The 17575-nt window shown below is 47.0% G+C and overlaps 1 protein-coding gene across 1 annotated transcript in view; it reads left to right on the forward strand.

Annotated features, from left to right (window-relative positions):
• Positions 1-17575, forward strand: part of LOC115113718 (diacylglycerol lipase-alpha-like) — a 48751-nt gene that overhangs the window by 23351 nt on the left and 7825 nt on the right. The window contains 14 exon segments of the mRNA XM_065013137.1: positions 68-155; positions 300-434; positions 604-681; positions 783-907; positions 1306-1456; positions 2143-2226; positions 4511-4588; positions 4863-4943; positions 5307-5449; positions 11048-11116; positions 11211-11283; positions 13625-13697; positions 13700-13832; positions 15885-16011. Of these exon segments, the coding sequence (XP_064869209.1) occupies positions 68-155; positions 300-434; positions 604-681; positions 783-907; positions 1306-1456; positions 2143-2226; positions 4511-4588; positions 4863-4943; positions 5307-5449; positions 11048-11116; positions 11211-11283; positions 13625-13697; positions 13700-13832; positions 15885-16011 (1438 nt within the window).

Here is a 17575-nt window from a genome sequence, read left to right on the forward strand (position 1 = left end):
CTCTGCCCTACTGTGCACCCAGCACAGCACACTAAGCTAACCATCCTGCTGTGCCTCCCTTCCTCAGACACCGGCTAGAGGAGGGCCAAGCCAGCAGCTGGAGCAGGAGACTGAAGTTCTTCATGTGCTGCACCCGAGCCCAGGACACACAGTCTGTGAGGGAAATATAATTCTTGTTCCTCTATCTGTCACCCAACTTCCTGCATGATACAATCTATTCAGTGAAAAGCAATGGTTGTGGTTAGGATCTGTTCTTGTGGTTATTCATGGTTCAACCTCTATCTCTCCTCTCCCGTTAGGATGCGTATTCCGAGGTGGCCAGCCTGTTTGCAGAGTTCTTCAGAGATCTGGACATTGTGCCCAGTGACATCATAGCTGGCCTGGTGCTGCTTCGCCAGAGACAGAGGTCTAACAGAGGTGCCATCCTGGACCAGGTAACAGGGGATGGGGACCAGTGTGGAGAGAGAAAGAGAGAGGGATGGGGGGATAGGCTACAGGTAAAATGGTAACAGAGTTGGAGGGCCTGTGTGTGTTTATGTTTGACATGGTCTTACTAGTACTGCATATTCCAATGTGTGAAATTGTGTTGTTTTTCTCCCTCAGGCCAACAATGACATTTTAGCCTTCTTATCTGGAATGCCTGTAACTCGCAACACCAAATACCTGGACCTTAAGAACTCGGTGAGTGTGTGTTTGTGGATTTATATTGAACCTCTAAGGCAGCGGTGTAGCCTCTGTCTCTGTTTTGGATGTATTTTTAACATTGTGTGTGTGTCCCTCAGACGGAGATGGGCATGTACAAGGAGGTGTGTTACTACATGCTGTTTGCCCTGGCAGCGTATGGCTGGCCCATGTACCTGATAAGGAAGCCTGCCTGTGGGCTGTGCCGCCTGGCCAGCTCCTGCCAGTAAGTCTGCCTGCCTCCCTCCCATCCCATGCACTTACACCGGTTTCACATTTCACATTCATCAGTATTGACAACGTGGTAATCCACTGGGACAATAACACTTTGGTCAGACCCCACTCTCTGACACAGTGGGTAAACAATGGAGCACTGACACACAGCGTGTTCCACTCCACTGTTCAGACAAAACACTGACCCACGCACTAACCACTTGACTAGTGATACAAAGACCTAAATACACTGAATCACACAGATATGTTTGTGTTTTAGACTCACACACTCAATCTAAGGACCTATTGTAGTAATCTCTCTCCATCTCGCTCTCTCTCTTCCTCTCTCCATTTTCCTCTCTCGTCTCTTTGTGTCTGTCCTCTCTCTCTCTCCCTCCATCTCTCTCTCAGCTGTACATCAGGGTCTGGCTCTAGGCTGTCCCAGACAGTGACAGTGGAGGAGGATAACTGTTGTGGCTGTAACGTCCTGGCTATCCGCCGCCACTTCCTGGACAGAGAGCTGAAGCAGGTCCACGTTGTCTACACATCCTGGCACGACGCGGTGAGTACCAAATGGACGTGTGACAGACTTAGAGGTCAGGGGTCAGTCTGGACAATTACCAGGCATGAGTAGAATACGGAAGATACAACATGCAGTGTTAGTAGAAGCAATTTGCAAAGTACAGATGAACAGGTGGATGATTTGTCATATTGTCTGTCAGTCAACAATCTGCTGAATCACTCTCCTTGGAATTGTTTCTCTAAACAATTCCTCAATGATATATTGCACTTAGTTCCCTCAATAATACAGTACATGTAATATAACACCTTATATTGCTCTGTACCAAGGGAAGTAAATCACACTGCCAAGTGGCTGACTGAACAAATACTATCCCAATCACATCCAAAATATTCCACCTGTTAATTATTTTCCGTTTGCAGAGGGAAGTTGCCGTAGCGAGAAAGAGAGCACTCAAAACACACTGACTGATTTGTAAAGCAGACTTCTCTGTTAAATGGGCCAAGTCTGACTTTCCACCCATTAAACCACACCATGCAGGCTAGCTAGCAGAGGGTCTGGACTCTGCAGACTCTCATCACAGAGGGAGTTAGGCCAGGACACTCCATGATGGAAGTCATCATTATTGTCCTTGGCTGTTTCTTCTGCGATGCCTTTGATTGATGTGTGTAACCAAAATAAATAGATTTAGCTGCTACCTCTCACTATTCTCTTTGTCCCCTTCATAGGTTTACGAGACACCTTTCTTTGTGGCTGTGGATCATGGGAAAAAGAAAGTTGTTATCAGCATTCGAGGAACCCTGTCCCCCAAAGTAAGACACAGTGACAAACCAATGACTCACAAGTGACTGACCAGAGAGTCATCTAACTACCATGGTTGTGTCCCAAATCTATTCCCTATTTATTGCAACACTTTTGACAAGAGCTTCTGGTCAATGTTGTGCATGTAGTGTTTAAAAATAGAGAGAGGGTAATGGCATCTCCCAAAAAGACTGCAACAACCTACACAGTCCACTATATAGGCCAAAAGGTGCTATTTGGGATGCAGACAATGACTCACAAGTGAATGTCAGTCAATCATGGTCCATGTCAGTCAATCATGGAGCACAATACAATGTTATGCAGTACAACGACTTTCAGTGAAGTTAAATTCCTCACAGTTCTATGACATCAAATTCCCATGAAACCTCTCCGTCTTCAACTGAACTCCCACACCCCCTCTCTTGTTGGCTAAACATTCTATGGGCTCAATTTTGCTCAAGTACTGTAAAATCACTATACTTTATAATTTATGAGGTAACTTTTCTTAGTGTCCAAGGAAAGGAGACTATTATTTAACTGGAGCAGGAAGAGAATGTGTTGCACTTGCTAGCAGTATTCAGAACTCCCCTCGAATGTGTGTCAACCATCTATTTAAAATGTCACAGTTATTTTTCTCACATCAAAATAGTTTTTTCTTTACTTGAGGAAATAGAGCTCTCTGTCTCTCTCGCTCTCTGTCTCTCTCGCTCTCTGTCTCTCTCGCTCTCTGTCTCTCTCGCTCCCTGTCTCTCTCGCTCTCTCACACACACAAACACGGTCTCTCTCGCTCTCTCTCACACACAAACACGGTCTCTCTCGCTCTCTCTCACACACACACACGGTCTCTCTGTCTCTCTCGCTCTGTCTCTCTCGCTCTCTCTCACACACAAACACGGTCTCTCTGTCTCTCTCGCTCTCTCTCACACACACACACACGGTCTCTCTGTCTCTCGCTCTCTCTCACACACACACACGGTCTCTCTGTCTCTCTCGCTCTCTCTCACACACACACACGGTCTCTCTGTCTCTCTCGCTCTCTCTCACACACACACACGGTCTCTGTCTCTCTCGCTCTCTCACACACACACACGGTCTCTCTGTCTCTCTCGCTCTCTCTCACACAGACACACGGTCTCTCTGTCTCTCGCTCTCTCTCACACACACACACGGTCTCTCTGTCTCTCTCGCTCTCTCTCACACCCACACACGGTCTCTCTGTCTCTCTCGCTCTCTCTCACACACACACACGGTCTCTCTGTCTCTCTCGCTCTCTCTCACACACACACACGGTCTCTGTCTCTCTCGCTCTCTCTCACACACACACACGGTCTCTCTGTCTCTCGCTCGCTCTCTCTCTCACACACACACTCACTCTCTCTCTCACACACACACTGTCTCTTTCTCTTTCTCTCTCTCTCTCTCTCTCTCTCTCTCTCTCTCTCTCTCTCTCTCTCTCTCTCTCTCACACACACACTCACTCTCTCTCTCACACACACACTGTCTCTTTCTCTTTCTCTCTCTCTCTCTCTCTCTCTCTCTCTCTCTCACACACACTGTCTCTCTTGTCTTTCATCTTTTGTTATCACCTCCTCCACTTAAAGTTATGCTCCGGCAACTAAGAAAGTATTTTTTAAACCTCACACTTTGGTCTAGATGTGTCAATGTGTAGTTCATATATGCATAATCTATGAGCAGAATTACTGTTATACCTCAATTAGCCACGAAATCCCTAGTTTGAAAGCGACTGTTTTCTTCAAGCTGTGCCGTGCCAATGTGGCCCAGCCCCCTAGCAATTCGAGTTCTGGCCAATGAGTACAGTCCCTCGCATTTGAAAGGGTCCGTGGCACAACTGAATGCACCAAAATGTGTCTTCTGCATTCAACCCAGAAACTGAATCAGAGAGGTGCCGTGTGGCTGCCTTAATTGGCATCTGCTTTGCTCAAGGGCAGAAGGGCAGATTTTTCCACGTTGCCAGCTCAGAGATAAGAACAAGCAACCTTTCGGTTACGGTCCCAACGCTCTAACCGCTAGGCTACCTGCCGCTGAGTGATAGCTAGTATAGGCCTGCCCAGTGTAATCCAATGAGGTTGCCGGGAGACAGAGAGCAATGATATTGTGCACATATCTGCACGCGTGAAGTAGTACACAATTTTCAGGGACCACTTTTGGCTCGTGAGTGCTACTTTCAGAACTAGTGGCTAAAAGGTTTACAAAAGTACCAGAGAATCTCTTTAAGTGCATGTAGTAGTATAATAACATGTTTTTTCTCTCTCTCGCGTGTGTGTGTTATGTTAGGATGCCCTGACGGATCTCACAGGGGACTCTGAGCGTCTGCCAGTGGAGGAGCAGCATGGAAACTGGCTGGGCCACAAGGTCAGAATGCACTCACCCAGCCAGAACTAGTCATATCAAAGGTTCCCTTGGGTGTCTCTTCCCCCTCTTACAAGCCATCCCCAAGAGATATTGGTCCAATATGCTCCCAAAGCGCAGGGGCCATTTCACTTCTCAAAAGTGGAATGATTTATAGATGTAAAATGAGTAGATTAAAATTATTTAATAGAGGCTGAAGTGAAGCAAAGATGAATGGAATGTAACAGTCTGCCTCTCCCTCTCTCCTCTTCCCTCCCTTCCTCTCTTCTTCTCTCAGGGGATGGTTTACTCAGCAGAGTACATTAAGAAGAAACTAGAGCAGGAAATGATCTTGTCACAAGCCTTTGGAAGAGATTTGGTACATGAGTGATGAATATGTGGATATGTCTCAGTGTGGAGTGTGGTAGAAAGGATTTGTGTATATTAGTTGAAATGTAATACGTTTGTCTAACTAACACTTTCATGGGAACAGAACATTAGAATAAATATACGATTTTGTTGAAGTGTGTGGGGGGGTTAGGGTTAGGTGTGTGTGGTGTGTGTGTGTGTGTGTGTGTGTGTATATATATATAAGAGTATAATTCTAATCTGTGTAGAAAGGATTTGTGTATATTGGTTGAAATGTAATAAATGTTTACGTAACTTACACTTTCATGGGAACAAAGCATTAGAAGAGTGTGTGTGCGCCTGTGTACAAGTCTAAACCTAATGTTTTTCTCAGGGTAAGGGAACCATGCACTACGGACTGGTGATAGTGGGACACTCCCTTGGTGCCGGTACTGCAGCCATCCTGTCCTTCCTGCTCCGCCCCCAGTACCCCACACTGCAGTGCTACTCCTACTCTCCACCAGGTGGCCTTCTGAGGTAACTATGGCCTTCATCATGTCATCAAACTATATGGTAGATGTATTTGCTCGGCCCATTGCTTGTAGCTATTGCAACAGGACAGAAAGCACCAAGACCTACTCGGATCAAGAACTTTGCATCAGACATCCATATCCCATTGCTTGTATAGGCTGGAATTGCATTGGGAACTATATTACTGATAGTACACTAAACACGCACACTGAAACGTCTCACCTTCAACCGTCATAAGATCACTGTGTAACATGTCCATGTGTGTCTTTCAGTAGATATAAGGCTCTATTATGGGGCTTGTTTCTTTCAGTAGATATTAGGCTCTATTATGGGGCTCGTTTCTTTCAGTAGATATTAGGCTCTATTATGGGGCTCGTTTCTTTCAGTAGATATTAGGCTCTATTATGGGGCTTGTTTCTTTCAGTAGATATTAGGCTCTATTATGGGGCTCGTTTCTTTCAGTAGATATTAGGCTCTATTATGGGGCTCGTTTCTTTCAGTAGATATTAAGCTCTATTATGGGGCTTGTTTCTTTCAGTAGATATTAGCCTCTATTATGGGGCTTGTTTCTTTCAGTAGATATTAGACCCTATTATGGGGCTTGTTTCTTTCAGTAGATATTAGCCTCTATTATGGGGCTTGTTTCTTTCAGTAGATATTAGCCTCTATTATGGGGCTTGTTTATTTCAGTAGATATTAGCCTCTATTATGGGGCTTGTTTCTATCTGTAGATATTAGGCTCTATTATGGGGCTTGTTTCTTTCAGTAGATATTTGCCTCTATTATGGGGCCTGTTTCTTTCAGTAGATATTAAGCTCTATTATGGGGCTTGTTTCTTTCAGTAGATATTAGGCTCTATTATGGGGCTTGTTTCTTTCAGTAGATATTAGGCTCTATTATAGGGCTTGTTTCTTTCTGTAGATATTAGGCTCTATTATGGGGCTTGTTTCTTTCTGTAGATATTAGGCTCTATTATGGAGCTTGTTTCTTTCAGTAGATATTAAGCTCTATTATGGGGCTTGTTTCTTTCAGTAGATATTTGCCTCTATTATGGGGCTTGTTTCTTTTTGCCTTGTGGAAAAGCTGAATAACCTCTATAAAGCGGCCAGTCCCCTCAAACTGGATTTGCAATGTAACTCATAGTGAAAGAGGTTGTGTGAACATTTGTTGTGTGAACATATGCTATGTTCCAGTGCTCTGCCTGTCCAGTGCTGTTCTGAGAAGGTCATTTGTGGTTAGAACTGGTTCTAGATTATCATAGTTGTCTTTGCTGTCTTCGTATCCAAGATAATTGTGTAGTTTAGAGTGTGTAGTTTTAGAGTGATTATCTTAATTTACCGAGGTTAGCTAGCCAGCTATTTGTCGTCCTTAACGTAGGAGACACTGCTAGCTAGCCAACAGCTAGCCAACGTCTACCGAATAGAACTTCCGCACTCAACAACCCGGTCGCATTCCGCTTCGCTCCACAGGTAGTATCACATTTTCATTTCATTTCATTACAGTACAACGGTTTGATTTGTTTGATCGTAGCTAGCTACATAGCTAGCTACATAGCCGTCTTTGTATCAAAGATAATTGTGTAGTCTAGAGCGATTTTCTAGGTTAGCTAGCCAGCTATTCTTTACGTTCTTTTAACGCAACATAACGTAATCAACACTGCTAGCTAGCCAGCTAGCCCCCGAATAGCAGCACTGTAGAAACTATTACACTCAACGGAACGACTTGATTAGTGTAGTGTCAACAACGCAGCCACTGCCAGCTAGCCTACAAAGTCAACAACGCAGCCACTGCCAGCTAGCCTACTTCAGCAGTACTGTATCATTTTAATCATTTTAGTCAATAAGATTCTTGCTACGTAAGCTTAACTTTCTGAACATTCGAGACGTGTAGTCCACTTGTCATTCCAATCTCCTTTGCATTAGCGTAGCCTCTTCTGTAGCCTGTCAACTATGTGTCTGTCTATCCCTGTTCTCTCCTCTCTGCACAGACCATACAAACGCTCCACACCCCCGTGGCCGCGGCCACCTAATCTGGTGGTCCCAGCGCGCACGACCCACGTGGAGTTCCAGGTCTCCGGTAGCCTCTGGAACTGCCGATCTGCGGCCAACAAGGCAGAGTTCATCTCAGCCTATGCCTCCCTCCAGTCCCTCGACTTCTTGGCACTGACGGAAACATGGATCACCACAGATAACACTGCTACTCCTACTGCTCTCTCTTCGTCCGCCCACGTGTTCTCGCACACCCCGAGAGCTTCTGGTCAGCGGGGTGGTGGCACCGGGATCCTCATCTCTCCCAAGTGGTCATTCTCTCTTTCTCCCCTTACCCATCTGTCTATCGCCTCCTTTGAATTCCATGCTGTCACAGTTACCAGCCCTTTCAAGCTTAACATCCTTATCATTTATCGCCCTCCAGGTTCCCTCGGAGAGTTCATCAATGAGCTTGATGCCTTGATAAGCTCCTTTCCTGAGGACGGCTCACCTCTCACAGTTCTGGGCGACTTTAACCTCCCCACGTCTACCTTTGACTCATTCCTCTCTGCCTCCTTCTTTCCACTCCTCTCCTCTTTTGACCTCACCCTCTCACCTTCCCCCCCTACTCACAAGGTAGGCAATACGCTCGACCTCATCTTTACTAGATGCTGTTCTTCCACTAACCTCATTGCAACTCCCCTCCAAGTCTCCGACCACTACCTTGTATCCTTTTCCCTCTCGCTCTCATCCAACACTTCCCACACTGCCCCTACTCGGATGGTATCGCGCCGTCCCAACCTTCGCTCTCTCTCCCCCGCTACTCTCTCCTCTTCCATCCTATCATCTCTTCCCTCTGCTCAAACCTTCTCCAACCTATCTCCTGATTCTGCCTCCCCAACCCTCCTCTCCTCCCTTTCTGCATCCTTTGACTCTCTATGTCCCCTATCCTCCAGGCCGGCTCGTTCCTCCCCTCCCGCTCCGTGGCTCGACGACTCATTGCGAGCTCACAGAACAGGGCTCTGGGCAGCCGAGCGGAAATGGAGGAAAACTCGCCTCCCTGCGGACCTGGCATCCTTTCACTCCCTCCTCTCTACATTTTCCTCTTCTGTCTCTGCTGCTAAAGCCACTTTCTACCACTCTAAATTCCAAGCATCTGCCTCTAACCCTAGGAAGCTCTTTGCCACCTTCTCCTCCCTCCTGAATCCTCCCCCCTCCTCCCTCTCTCTGCAGATGACTTCGTCAACCATTTTGAAAAGAAAGGTCGACGACATCCGATCCTCGTTTGCTAAGTCAAACGACACTGCTGGTTCTGCTCACACTGCCCTACCCTGTGCTCTGACCTCTTTCTCCCCTCTCTCTGCAGATGAAATCTAGCGTCTTGTGACGGCCGGCCGCCCAACAACCTGCCCGCTTGACCCTATCCCCTCCTCTCTTCTCCAGACCATTTCCGGAGACCTTCTCCCTTACCTCACCTCGCTCATCAACTCATCCCTGACCGCTGGCTACGTCCCTTCCGTCTTCAAGAGAGCGAGAGTTGCACCCCTTCTGAAAAAACCTACACTCGATCCCTCCGATGTCAACAACTACAGACCAGTATCCCTTCTTTCTTTTCTCTCCAAAACTCTTGAACGTGCCGTCCTTGGCCAGCTCTCCCGCTATCTCTCTCAGAATGACCTTCTTGATCCAAATCAGTCAGGTTTCAAGACTAGTCATTCAACTGAGACTGCTCTTCTCTGTATCACGGAGGCGCTCCGCACTGCTAAAGCTAACTCTCTCTCCTCTGCTCTCATCCTTCTAGACCTATCGGCTGCCTTCGATACTGTGAACCATCAGATCCTCCTCTCCACCCTCTCCGAGTTGGGCATCTCCCGGCGCGGCCCACGCTTGGTTGCGTCCTACCTGACAGGTCGCTCCTGCCAGGTGGCGTGGCGAGAATCCGTCTCCTCACCACGTGCTCTCACCACTGGTGTCCCCCAGGGCTCTGTTCTAGGCCCTCTCCTATTCTCGCTATACACCAAGTCACTTGGCTCTGTCATAACCTCACATGGTCTCTCCTATCATTGCTATGCAGACGACACACAATTAATCTTCTCCTTTCCCCTTCTGATGACCAGGTGGCGAATCGCATCTCTGCATGTCTGGCAGACATATCAGTGTGGATGACGGATCACCACCTCAAGCTGAACCTCGGCAAGACGAAGCTGCTCTTCCTCCCGGGGAAGGACTGCCCGTTCCATGATCTCGCCATCACGGTTGACAACTCCATTGTGTCCTCCTCCCAGAGCGCTAAGAACCTTGGCGTGATCCTGGACAACACCCTGTCGTTCTCAAATAACATCAAGGCGGTGGCCCGTTCCTGTAGGTTCATGCTCTACAACATCCGCAGAGTACGACCCTGCCTCACACAGGAAGCGGCGCAGGTCCTAATCCAGGCACTTGTCATCTCCCGTCTGGATTACTGCAACTCGCTGTTGGCTGGACTCCCTGCCTGTGCCATTAAACCCCTACAACTCATCCAGAACGCCGCAGCCCGTCTGGTGTTCAACCTTCCCAAGTTCTCTCACGTCACCCCGCTCCTCCGCTCTCTCCACTGGCTTCCAGTTGAAGCTCGCATCCGCTACAAGACCATGGTGCTTGCCTACGGAGCTGCGAGGGGACGGCACCTCAGTACCTCCAGGCTCTGATCAGGCCCTACACCCAAACAAGGGCACTGCGTTCATCCACCTCTGGCCTGCTCGCCTCCCTACCACTGAGGAAGTACAGTTCCCGCTCAGCCCAGTCAAAACTGTTCGCTGCTCTGGCCCCCCAATGGTGGAACAAACTCCCTCACGACGCCAGGACAGCGGAGTCAATCACCACCTTCCGGAGACACCTGAAACCCCACCTCTTTAAGGAATACCTAGGATAGGATAAAGTAATCCTTCTCACCCCCCTTAAAATATTTAGATGCACTATTGTAAAGTGGCTGTTCCACTGGATGTCATAAGGTGAATGCACCAATTTGTAAGTCGCTCTGGATAAGAGCGTCTGCTAAATGACTTAAATGTAAATGTAAATCTCTGCTGATCAGATGAGGTAGAGGCCTTTTTCAAGTCATCCAGTTTCTAGGTTATAGCATAAAGCAGGGAACTCAGAAGCACCATCTCTGTATACACCAGTGTTTTCTGTGCTGAGATCTTCTTCATATTTGTCAGTCGTGACTCGTGATCTAGTCCATTTGTCTCTGATCTTATCTATTGATATTAATTAGATCCCAATCCCGTTTGTAACACCGATGTCGATATCTTGGATTCTTTTTATCGAAGGGCAACTCATCGCTGGCCTTGATTCCTCTACACATCGACGCTTGCTGTGGAGAGATGTTGAATTATTTATCCAGTTGGAATGAGATCAGACTCATGATTTTTGTGTGTGGAAAACATCTGGTTGGAAATTCAGCAGCAACAGTTTGTGGTGATGGAGGGAAAGTGAAGAGTACACATCACACTCTGACCCGCTCTTCCTTTTTTCACATCCTCTTTCACTTTTTGTGTCTCTGACAAGTATTTTGCTACACCCGCAGTAACATCAGCTAAATATGTCTATGTGACCAATAAAATTAGATTTGACTCTCCTCATCATTTTGTTTCTACAGTGAGGATGCCATGGAGTACTCCAAAGAGTTTGTCACTTCTGTCGTTTTGGGAAAGGACCTTGTCCCAAGGTATGTCATCTATGTAGAAACCCCACCTATTTCAAGTATCATATCTGTCATGGTGTACAGCTGTACTCATTTCTCTCCTGTTTGTCTCTCATAGGATTGGTCTCTCTCAGTTGGAGGGGTTTCGGCGCCACCTGCTGGAAGTCTTACAGAAGAGCGACAAGCCCAAGGTAGCGCATGTACAGTTGAAGTCGCAGGTTTACATACACATATATTTATTTTAAACTACAAAACTCTTACGCATCACTGCACTTTGTATACCAGGGTTGGCTGGCCTTCTCTAGTCACTCGTAGGCTCAGTCACTGGTATACTTTTATTTACAAAGCCATTTTGGGTTTACTACCTTCTTATTTGGGCATTTTTATTGTTCAGAAATGTGGTGGGTACTCTTTGTTCGCTGGACTTTATCCTGCTAACTGTTCCGAACTGAATTTGGTAAAAGGGCTTTTATGTACTCTCTGCCATCGTCTTGGAACGCCTGACAAAATATTTTAAACTGGAAGAATTTGTCCCGATGAGTATTTTTAAATCACTGATGAATCACTGATGAATGATCTTGAGACTGATTCCCTGACCTGTCAATGTTTTAAATTTGCTATTTTTGATTTTGTTATACTCTTGTGAATTCTATGGTTTTTACTAAATTACTTGTAGTTTTTCATGTTGTTTGTCTGTAATTTTTGTAATGACTTGGTGCTGCCCATCTTGGCCAGGACACTCTTGAAAAAGAGATTTTAAATCTCAATGAGCCCTTCCTGGTTAAATAAAGGTTAAACAAAATAAATCAAACTTAGGTTGGAGTCATTAACTTTGTTTTCAACCACTCCACATGTTTCTTGTTAACAAACTATAGTTTTGGCAAGTCGGTTAGGACATCTACTTTGTGCATGACCCAAGTAATTTTTCCAACAATTGTTTACAGACAGATTATTTCACTTATAATTCACTGTATCACAATTCCAGTGGGTCAGAGTTTACATACACTAAGTTGACTGTGCCTTTAAACAGCTTGGAAAATTCCAGAAAATGATGTCATGGCTTTAGAAGCTTCTGATAGGCTAATTGACATCATTTGAGTGAATTGGAGGTGGACCTGTGGATGTATTTCAAGGCCTACCTTCAAACTCAGTGCTTCTTTGCGTGACATCATGGGAAAATCAAAAGAAATGAGCCAAGACCTCTGAAACAAAATTGTAGACCTCCACAAGTCTGGTTCATCCTTGGGAGCAATTTCCAAACGGCTGAAGGTACCACGTTCATCTGTACAAACACCATGGGACCACACAGCCGTTATACCGCTAAGGAAGGAGACACGATCTGTCTCCTAGAGATGAACGTACTTTGGTGCGAAAAGTACAAATCAATCCCAGAACAACAGCAAAGGACCTTGTGAAGATGCTGGAGGAAACAGGTACAAACGTATCTATATCCACAGGAAAATGAATCCTATATCGATGTAACCTGAAAGGCCGCTCAGCAAGGAAGAAGCCACTGCTCCAAAACCACCATAAAAAAGCCAGACTACGGTTTGCAACTGCACATGGGGACAAAGATCTGACTTTTTGGATAAATGTCCTTTGGTCTAATGAAACAAAAATAGAACTGTTTGGCCATAATGACCATCATTATGTTTGGAGGAAAAAGGGGGAGGCTTGCTAGCCGAAGAACACCATCCCAACAGTGAAGCACGGGGGTAGGCAGCATCATGTTGTAGGGGTGCTTTGCTGCAGGAAGGACTGGTGCACTTCACAAAATAGATGGCATCATGAGAGAGGAAAATTATGTGGATATATTGAAGTAACATCTCAAGACATCAGTCAGGGAGTTGAAGCTTGGTTGCAAATGGGTCTTCCAAATGGCCAATGACCCCAAGCATACTTCCAACGTTGTGTCAAAATGGCTTAAGGACAACAAAGTCAAGGTATGGCCATCACAAACCATGACCTCAATCCTATAGAAAATGTGTGGGCAGAACTGAAAAAGCGTGTGCGAGCAAGGAGGCCTACAAACCTGACTCAGTTACACCAGCTCTGTCAGGAGGAATGGGCCAAAATTCACCCAACTTATTGTGGGAAGCTTGTGGAAGGCTAACTGAAACGTTTGACCCAAGTTCAACAATTTCAAGGCAATGCTACCAAATACTAATTGAGTGTATGTACACTTCTGACGTACTGGGAATGTGATGAAAGAATTAAAAGCTGGAACAAATCCTTCTGTCTACTATTATTCTGACATTTCACATTCTTAAAATAAAGTGGTGATCCTAACTGACCTAAGACAGGGAATCTTTACTAGGATTCAATGTCAGGAATTGTCAAACTGAGTTTAAATGTATTTGGCTAAGGTGTATGTGAACTTCCGACTTTAACTGTATTTCCAATCAGATAGCAAAGTGTGTGTGTGTGTGTGGGGGGGGGGTCAAGCTCTGTATATTCTACAGAAAGGAAGCATCAACACTGTGCTGTAACCGCTATCAGTATAGGTTGTAACTGCTGATATCTCCCTGCCAGTGGAGGATCATTGCAGGGGGAACTAAGTGCATTCCTAAGTCCGAGCTGCCTGTGGACGACGGCCCTCAGCCCCATGCAGCCCCGTGCCCCCCAGCACCCGTCTCTGGCTGCATCCCAGTGATCTCAGCATCGCCCTGTCAGCCTCCACCCCCCTCTACCCCCCGGGCAAGGTCATCCACGTGGTCCACAACCACCCCTCAGAGACATGGTAAGAGCCCTGGCATTACAATGATGGCACGAGAAAGTTTGTTAGTCACATGCACAGGGTCACAGATGTCGTTTCAGGGTACTGTGGAATCCTCTTTTATATAGTAAGAATAAAAAGTCAAAATAGAATAGAAAAAGATCACAGGACGGCATATACTGTATATTGACACATATTTACAGCTTGTTTTAAATTCTATACAGCTGCAGCAATTAAAGGTAGTTAAGTGTGTAAACAAGGATACTTCTCCATAGAGTGACGAGTGAGTAACAAGGATAAATGTCCATTGTGGTTGAGGGGGAGGCAGGGGTGGGCGGATAAATGTCCGTTGGGGGGGAGGTAAAATGAAGTCCGGGGGGCAGGAGAGGGACAGGGGGAGCAGGTAGCTGCCTCGTGGTGGCTATTCAGCAGTCTGAAGGTAGAAGCTCTTGGCCAGTCTGTCAGTTTTTGCCATGATGCTCCTATATTGAGTGTTGAAATCGGGGAGAACAGGCCGTGGCTCGGGTGGCTGAGGTCCATGATGACCTTCTTGGCCTTCCTGTAACACTTTGTGTTGGAGGTGTCCTGGAGGGCAGGCAGTATGCACCCGATGGTGCGTTTGGCCGAGCATACCACCCTCTGTAGAGCCTTGCAGTCAGCGGCAGTGTTGATACAACCCAACAGTATGCTCTCGATGGTGCTCCTGTTGGACACTGTGAGGGCCCTCGGGGACAGGCTAAATTTCTTCCGCATCCTGAGGTTGAAGAGTCACTGTCGTGCCTTCCCCCACAAGGGGGAGATTTGTTTGCTCATGTGCTTAAAAAGACTTTACATAGGGCCTCCCGGGTGCCACAGTGGTCTAGAGCACTGCTGTGCCACCAGAGACTCTGGGTTCGCGCCAAGGCTCTGTTGCAGCCGGCCACGACCGGGAGGTCTAGCCTAGCGTCGTCCAGGTTAGGGAGGGTCTCTCCCGACGAAGGACAATTGGATACCATGAAATTGGGGAGAAAAAGGGGATAAAACTTTTTTTTTTTAATTGAAAAAGAAAGACTTTACATATAACAACACAGAAACCACACTAAATAATTAATTCAGAGTGTTATAGCTACACATTTAAAGTGAAAGTACAATATGCTGTATACTGGAGGGACCAACAGACTATCTATTATACAGCCTAACGGCTGTTGTATAAAATATCTATCTGTTTTGAGTGAAGGGGATGAGTAGTGTTTGTAAAAGGCTTTCAAGTTTTAGGTGGATGAATTTTGTGTACAGATTGGTGGCTGATTCTTGATCTAGATCAATTATCCTTTCCGCCATCTTAAGCGCCGAAGCTTTTTCACCACGGTGTCCGTGTGGTTTGACCATTTCAGCTCCTTGGAGATGCTTACGCCGAGGAACTTTGTTTTTGACCGTCTCCAGGGCGGCCCTGTTGATGAGGATGGGAGCGTGCCCAGCTTGGTTCCTCCTGAAGTCCACAATCAGATCCTTTGTTTTGCTGACATTGAATGAGAGGTTGTTTACCTGGTAAAACACCGTCAGAATGCCTACTTCCTCTCTGTAAGCCGTCTCGTCATGGTTGTTAATAAGGCCTACTACTGTTGTGTCGTCAGTGAACTTGATGATGGAGTTGGAACTGTGTGAGGCCACCCAGTCGTGGGTATACAAGGAGTACAGTAGGGGACTGAGGACGCACCCTTGTGGGGCTCCCGTGTTGAGGATCAGTTTGAAGGAGGTGATGTTGCCTACCTTCACCACCTGGGGGGCGGCCGTCAGGTAGTCCAGGACCCAGTTGCATAGGGAGGAGTTCAGTCCCAAGGCTGAGAGCTTTGTGGTGAGCTTAGCGGTATTTTATCGATGAACAGCATCCTCACAAATGCATTCCTTTAGTCCAGTGAGGACAGTGTATACTACCAATCAGTTTAGTACACATCTAGTGTGACATGTTTAATGCTAATTGGATAGAAACTGTACTAGGGAAAAGGCTGGCTTTACTCAGACATTACTTTTGGTATAAATGTGCATGCATACATCATTTTGCTGCGTATATCATTTAGCATGCCCCTCTGTGTGTAGCTGTGGACAGGAGGAGCCCACCTACTCAGCTCTCTGGGGGGATAACAAGTCTTTCAACGAGGTCATCATCTCCCCTGCCATGCTAAATGAGCACATGCCTCACATGGTGATGGAGGGACTCAACAAGGTCTGTGAATATAATAGATACACTGTCCATGTCTGTCTGGGTTTCCTTTGTGTGTTGGATGGGATGAGTGGAGGTTTCCTGTTGATAAAATGAAGGTGACAGAATAAGGTAGCGGAGCGCTGGTGAAATGCACTGAGGGAAATATCAATGAATCAAACATCATTCATACACTGAGTTGGCAGGTGACGACACTGGATGAATGTTCAATGTATGGATGTGTTTGTGGGTTTCTGTCTGTAAAAGCAGTCCTAACAATTGTATGTTTTCAATGAATAGTTAGAACTAACCTCATGTTTTCTTGTGCGGTAGCTGGAGAAGGGTGCTGTTCACTGACGGTGTGCTGGATGTTCTGTCTGGTCTGCTCCACAGGCACTACATGCTTAGTCAATACTGAGGTTACTCTGATGGAACTGCATTGGTGTTGGACTGTGTCTGCTGTGTGTTGGGTATTGGTGTAATAAGCATGGTGTTGTGTGATTGAAACTGCAGTGGTGTGGTTGTATGTCTGTGTGATACTTATGATGTCTCTGCAGGTACTGGAACCATTTGGTCTCAGTTCTGAGCAGGCAGGTGCAGAGCCAATGGAGATGGAGGATGAGGGCCAACCAGCCAGCACTGTTGTGGTCATAACCTCTGAAACAGAGCTGCCCTCTACACCTCTGCTTTCAGATACCTCCTCTAACCCCCACAAAGACTCACTCTCTACCTCTCCTCTTTCAGATACCTCCTCTAACCCCCACAAAGACTCACTCTCTCCCTCTCCTCTTTCAGATACCTCCTCTAACCCCCACAAAGACTCACTCTCCACCTCTCCTCTTTCAGATACCTCCTCTAACCCCCACAAAGACTCACTCTCTACCTCTCCTCTTTCCGATAGCTCTTCTGATACCCACAAATACATTTCCTCTCCCTGTTCTCTTTCAGATGGTCCCTCTACTGCCAAAATAGAGCTGCCATCTACCCCTCCTAGATACCCCATCTGTTCCCCAAACACACTCTACCCCTCCTCTTATAGAGGTAGTCTTTCCCACACTGAACCATCACATACCTCCACGCAAATAGACCAAACTTTTATCTCCCACGTTGACCAACCCGCCGTCTCCCACGTTGACCAATCCGCCGTCTCCCACGTTGACCAATCCGCCGTCTCCCACGTTGACCAATCCGCCGTCTCCCACGTTGACCAATCCGCCGTCTCCCACGTTGACCAATCCGCCGTCTCCCACGTTGACCAATCCGCCGTCTCCCACGTTGACCAATCCGCCGTCTCCCACGTTGACCAACCCGCCGTCTCCCACGTTGACCAACCCGCCGTCTCCCACGTTGACCAACCCGCCGTCTCCCACGTTGACCAACCCGCCGTCTCCCACGTTGACCAATCCGCCGTTTCCCACGTTGACCAATCCGCCGTCTCCCACGTCGACCAACCCGCCGTCTCCCACGTCGACCAATCCGCCGTCTCCCACGTCGACCAACCCGCCGTCTCCCACGTTGACCAACCCGCCGTCTCCCACGTTGACCAACCCGCCGTCTCCCCGCGTCGACCAACCCGCCCGTCTCCCCA

This window comes from Oncorhynchus nerka, linkage group LG28, assembly GCF_034236695.1.
Source record: "Oncorhynchus nerka isolate Pitt River linkage group LG28, Oner_Uvic_2.0, whole genome shotgun sequence".
NCBI classification, from domain to species: domain Eukaryota; kingdom Metazoa; phylum Chordata; class Actinopteri; order Salmoniformes; family Salmonidae; genus Oncorhynchus; species Oncorhynchus nerka.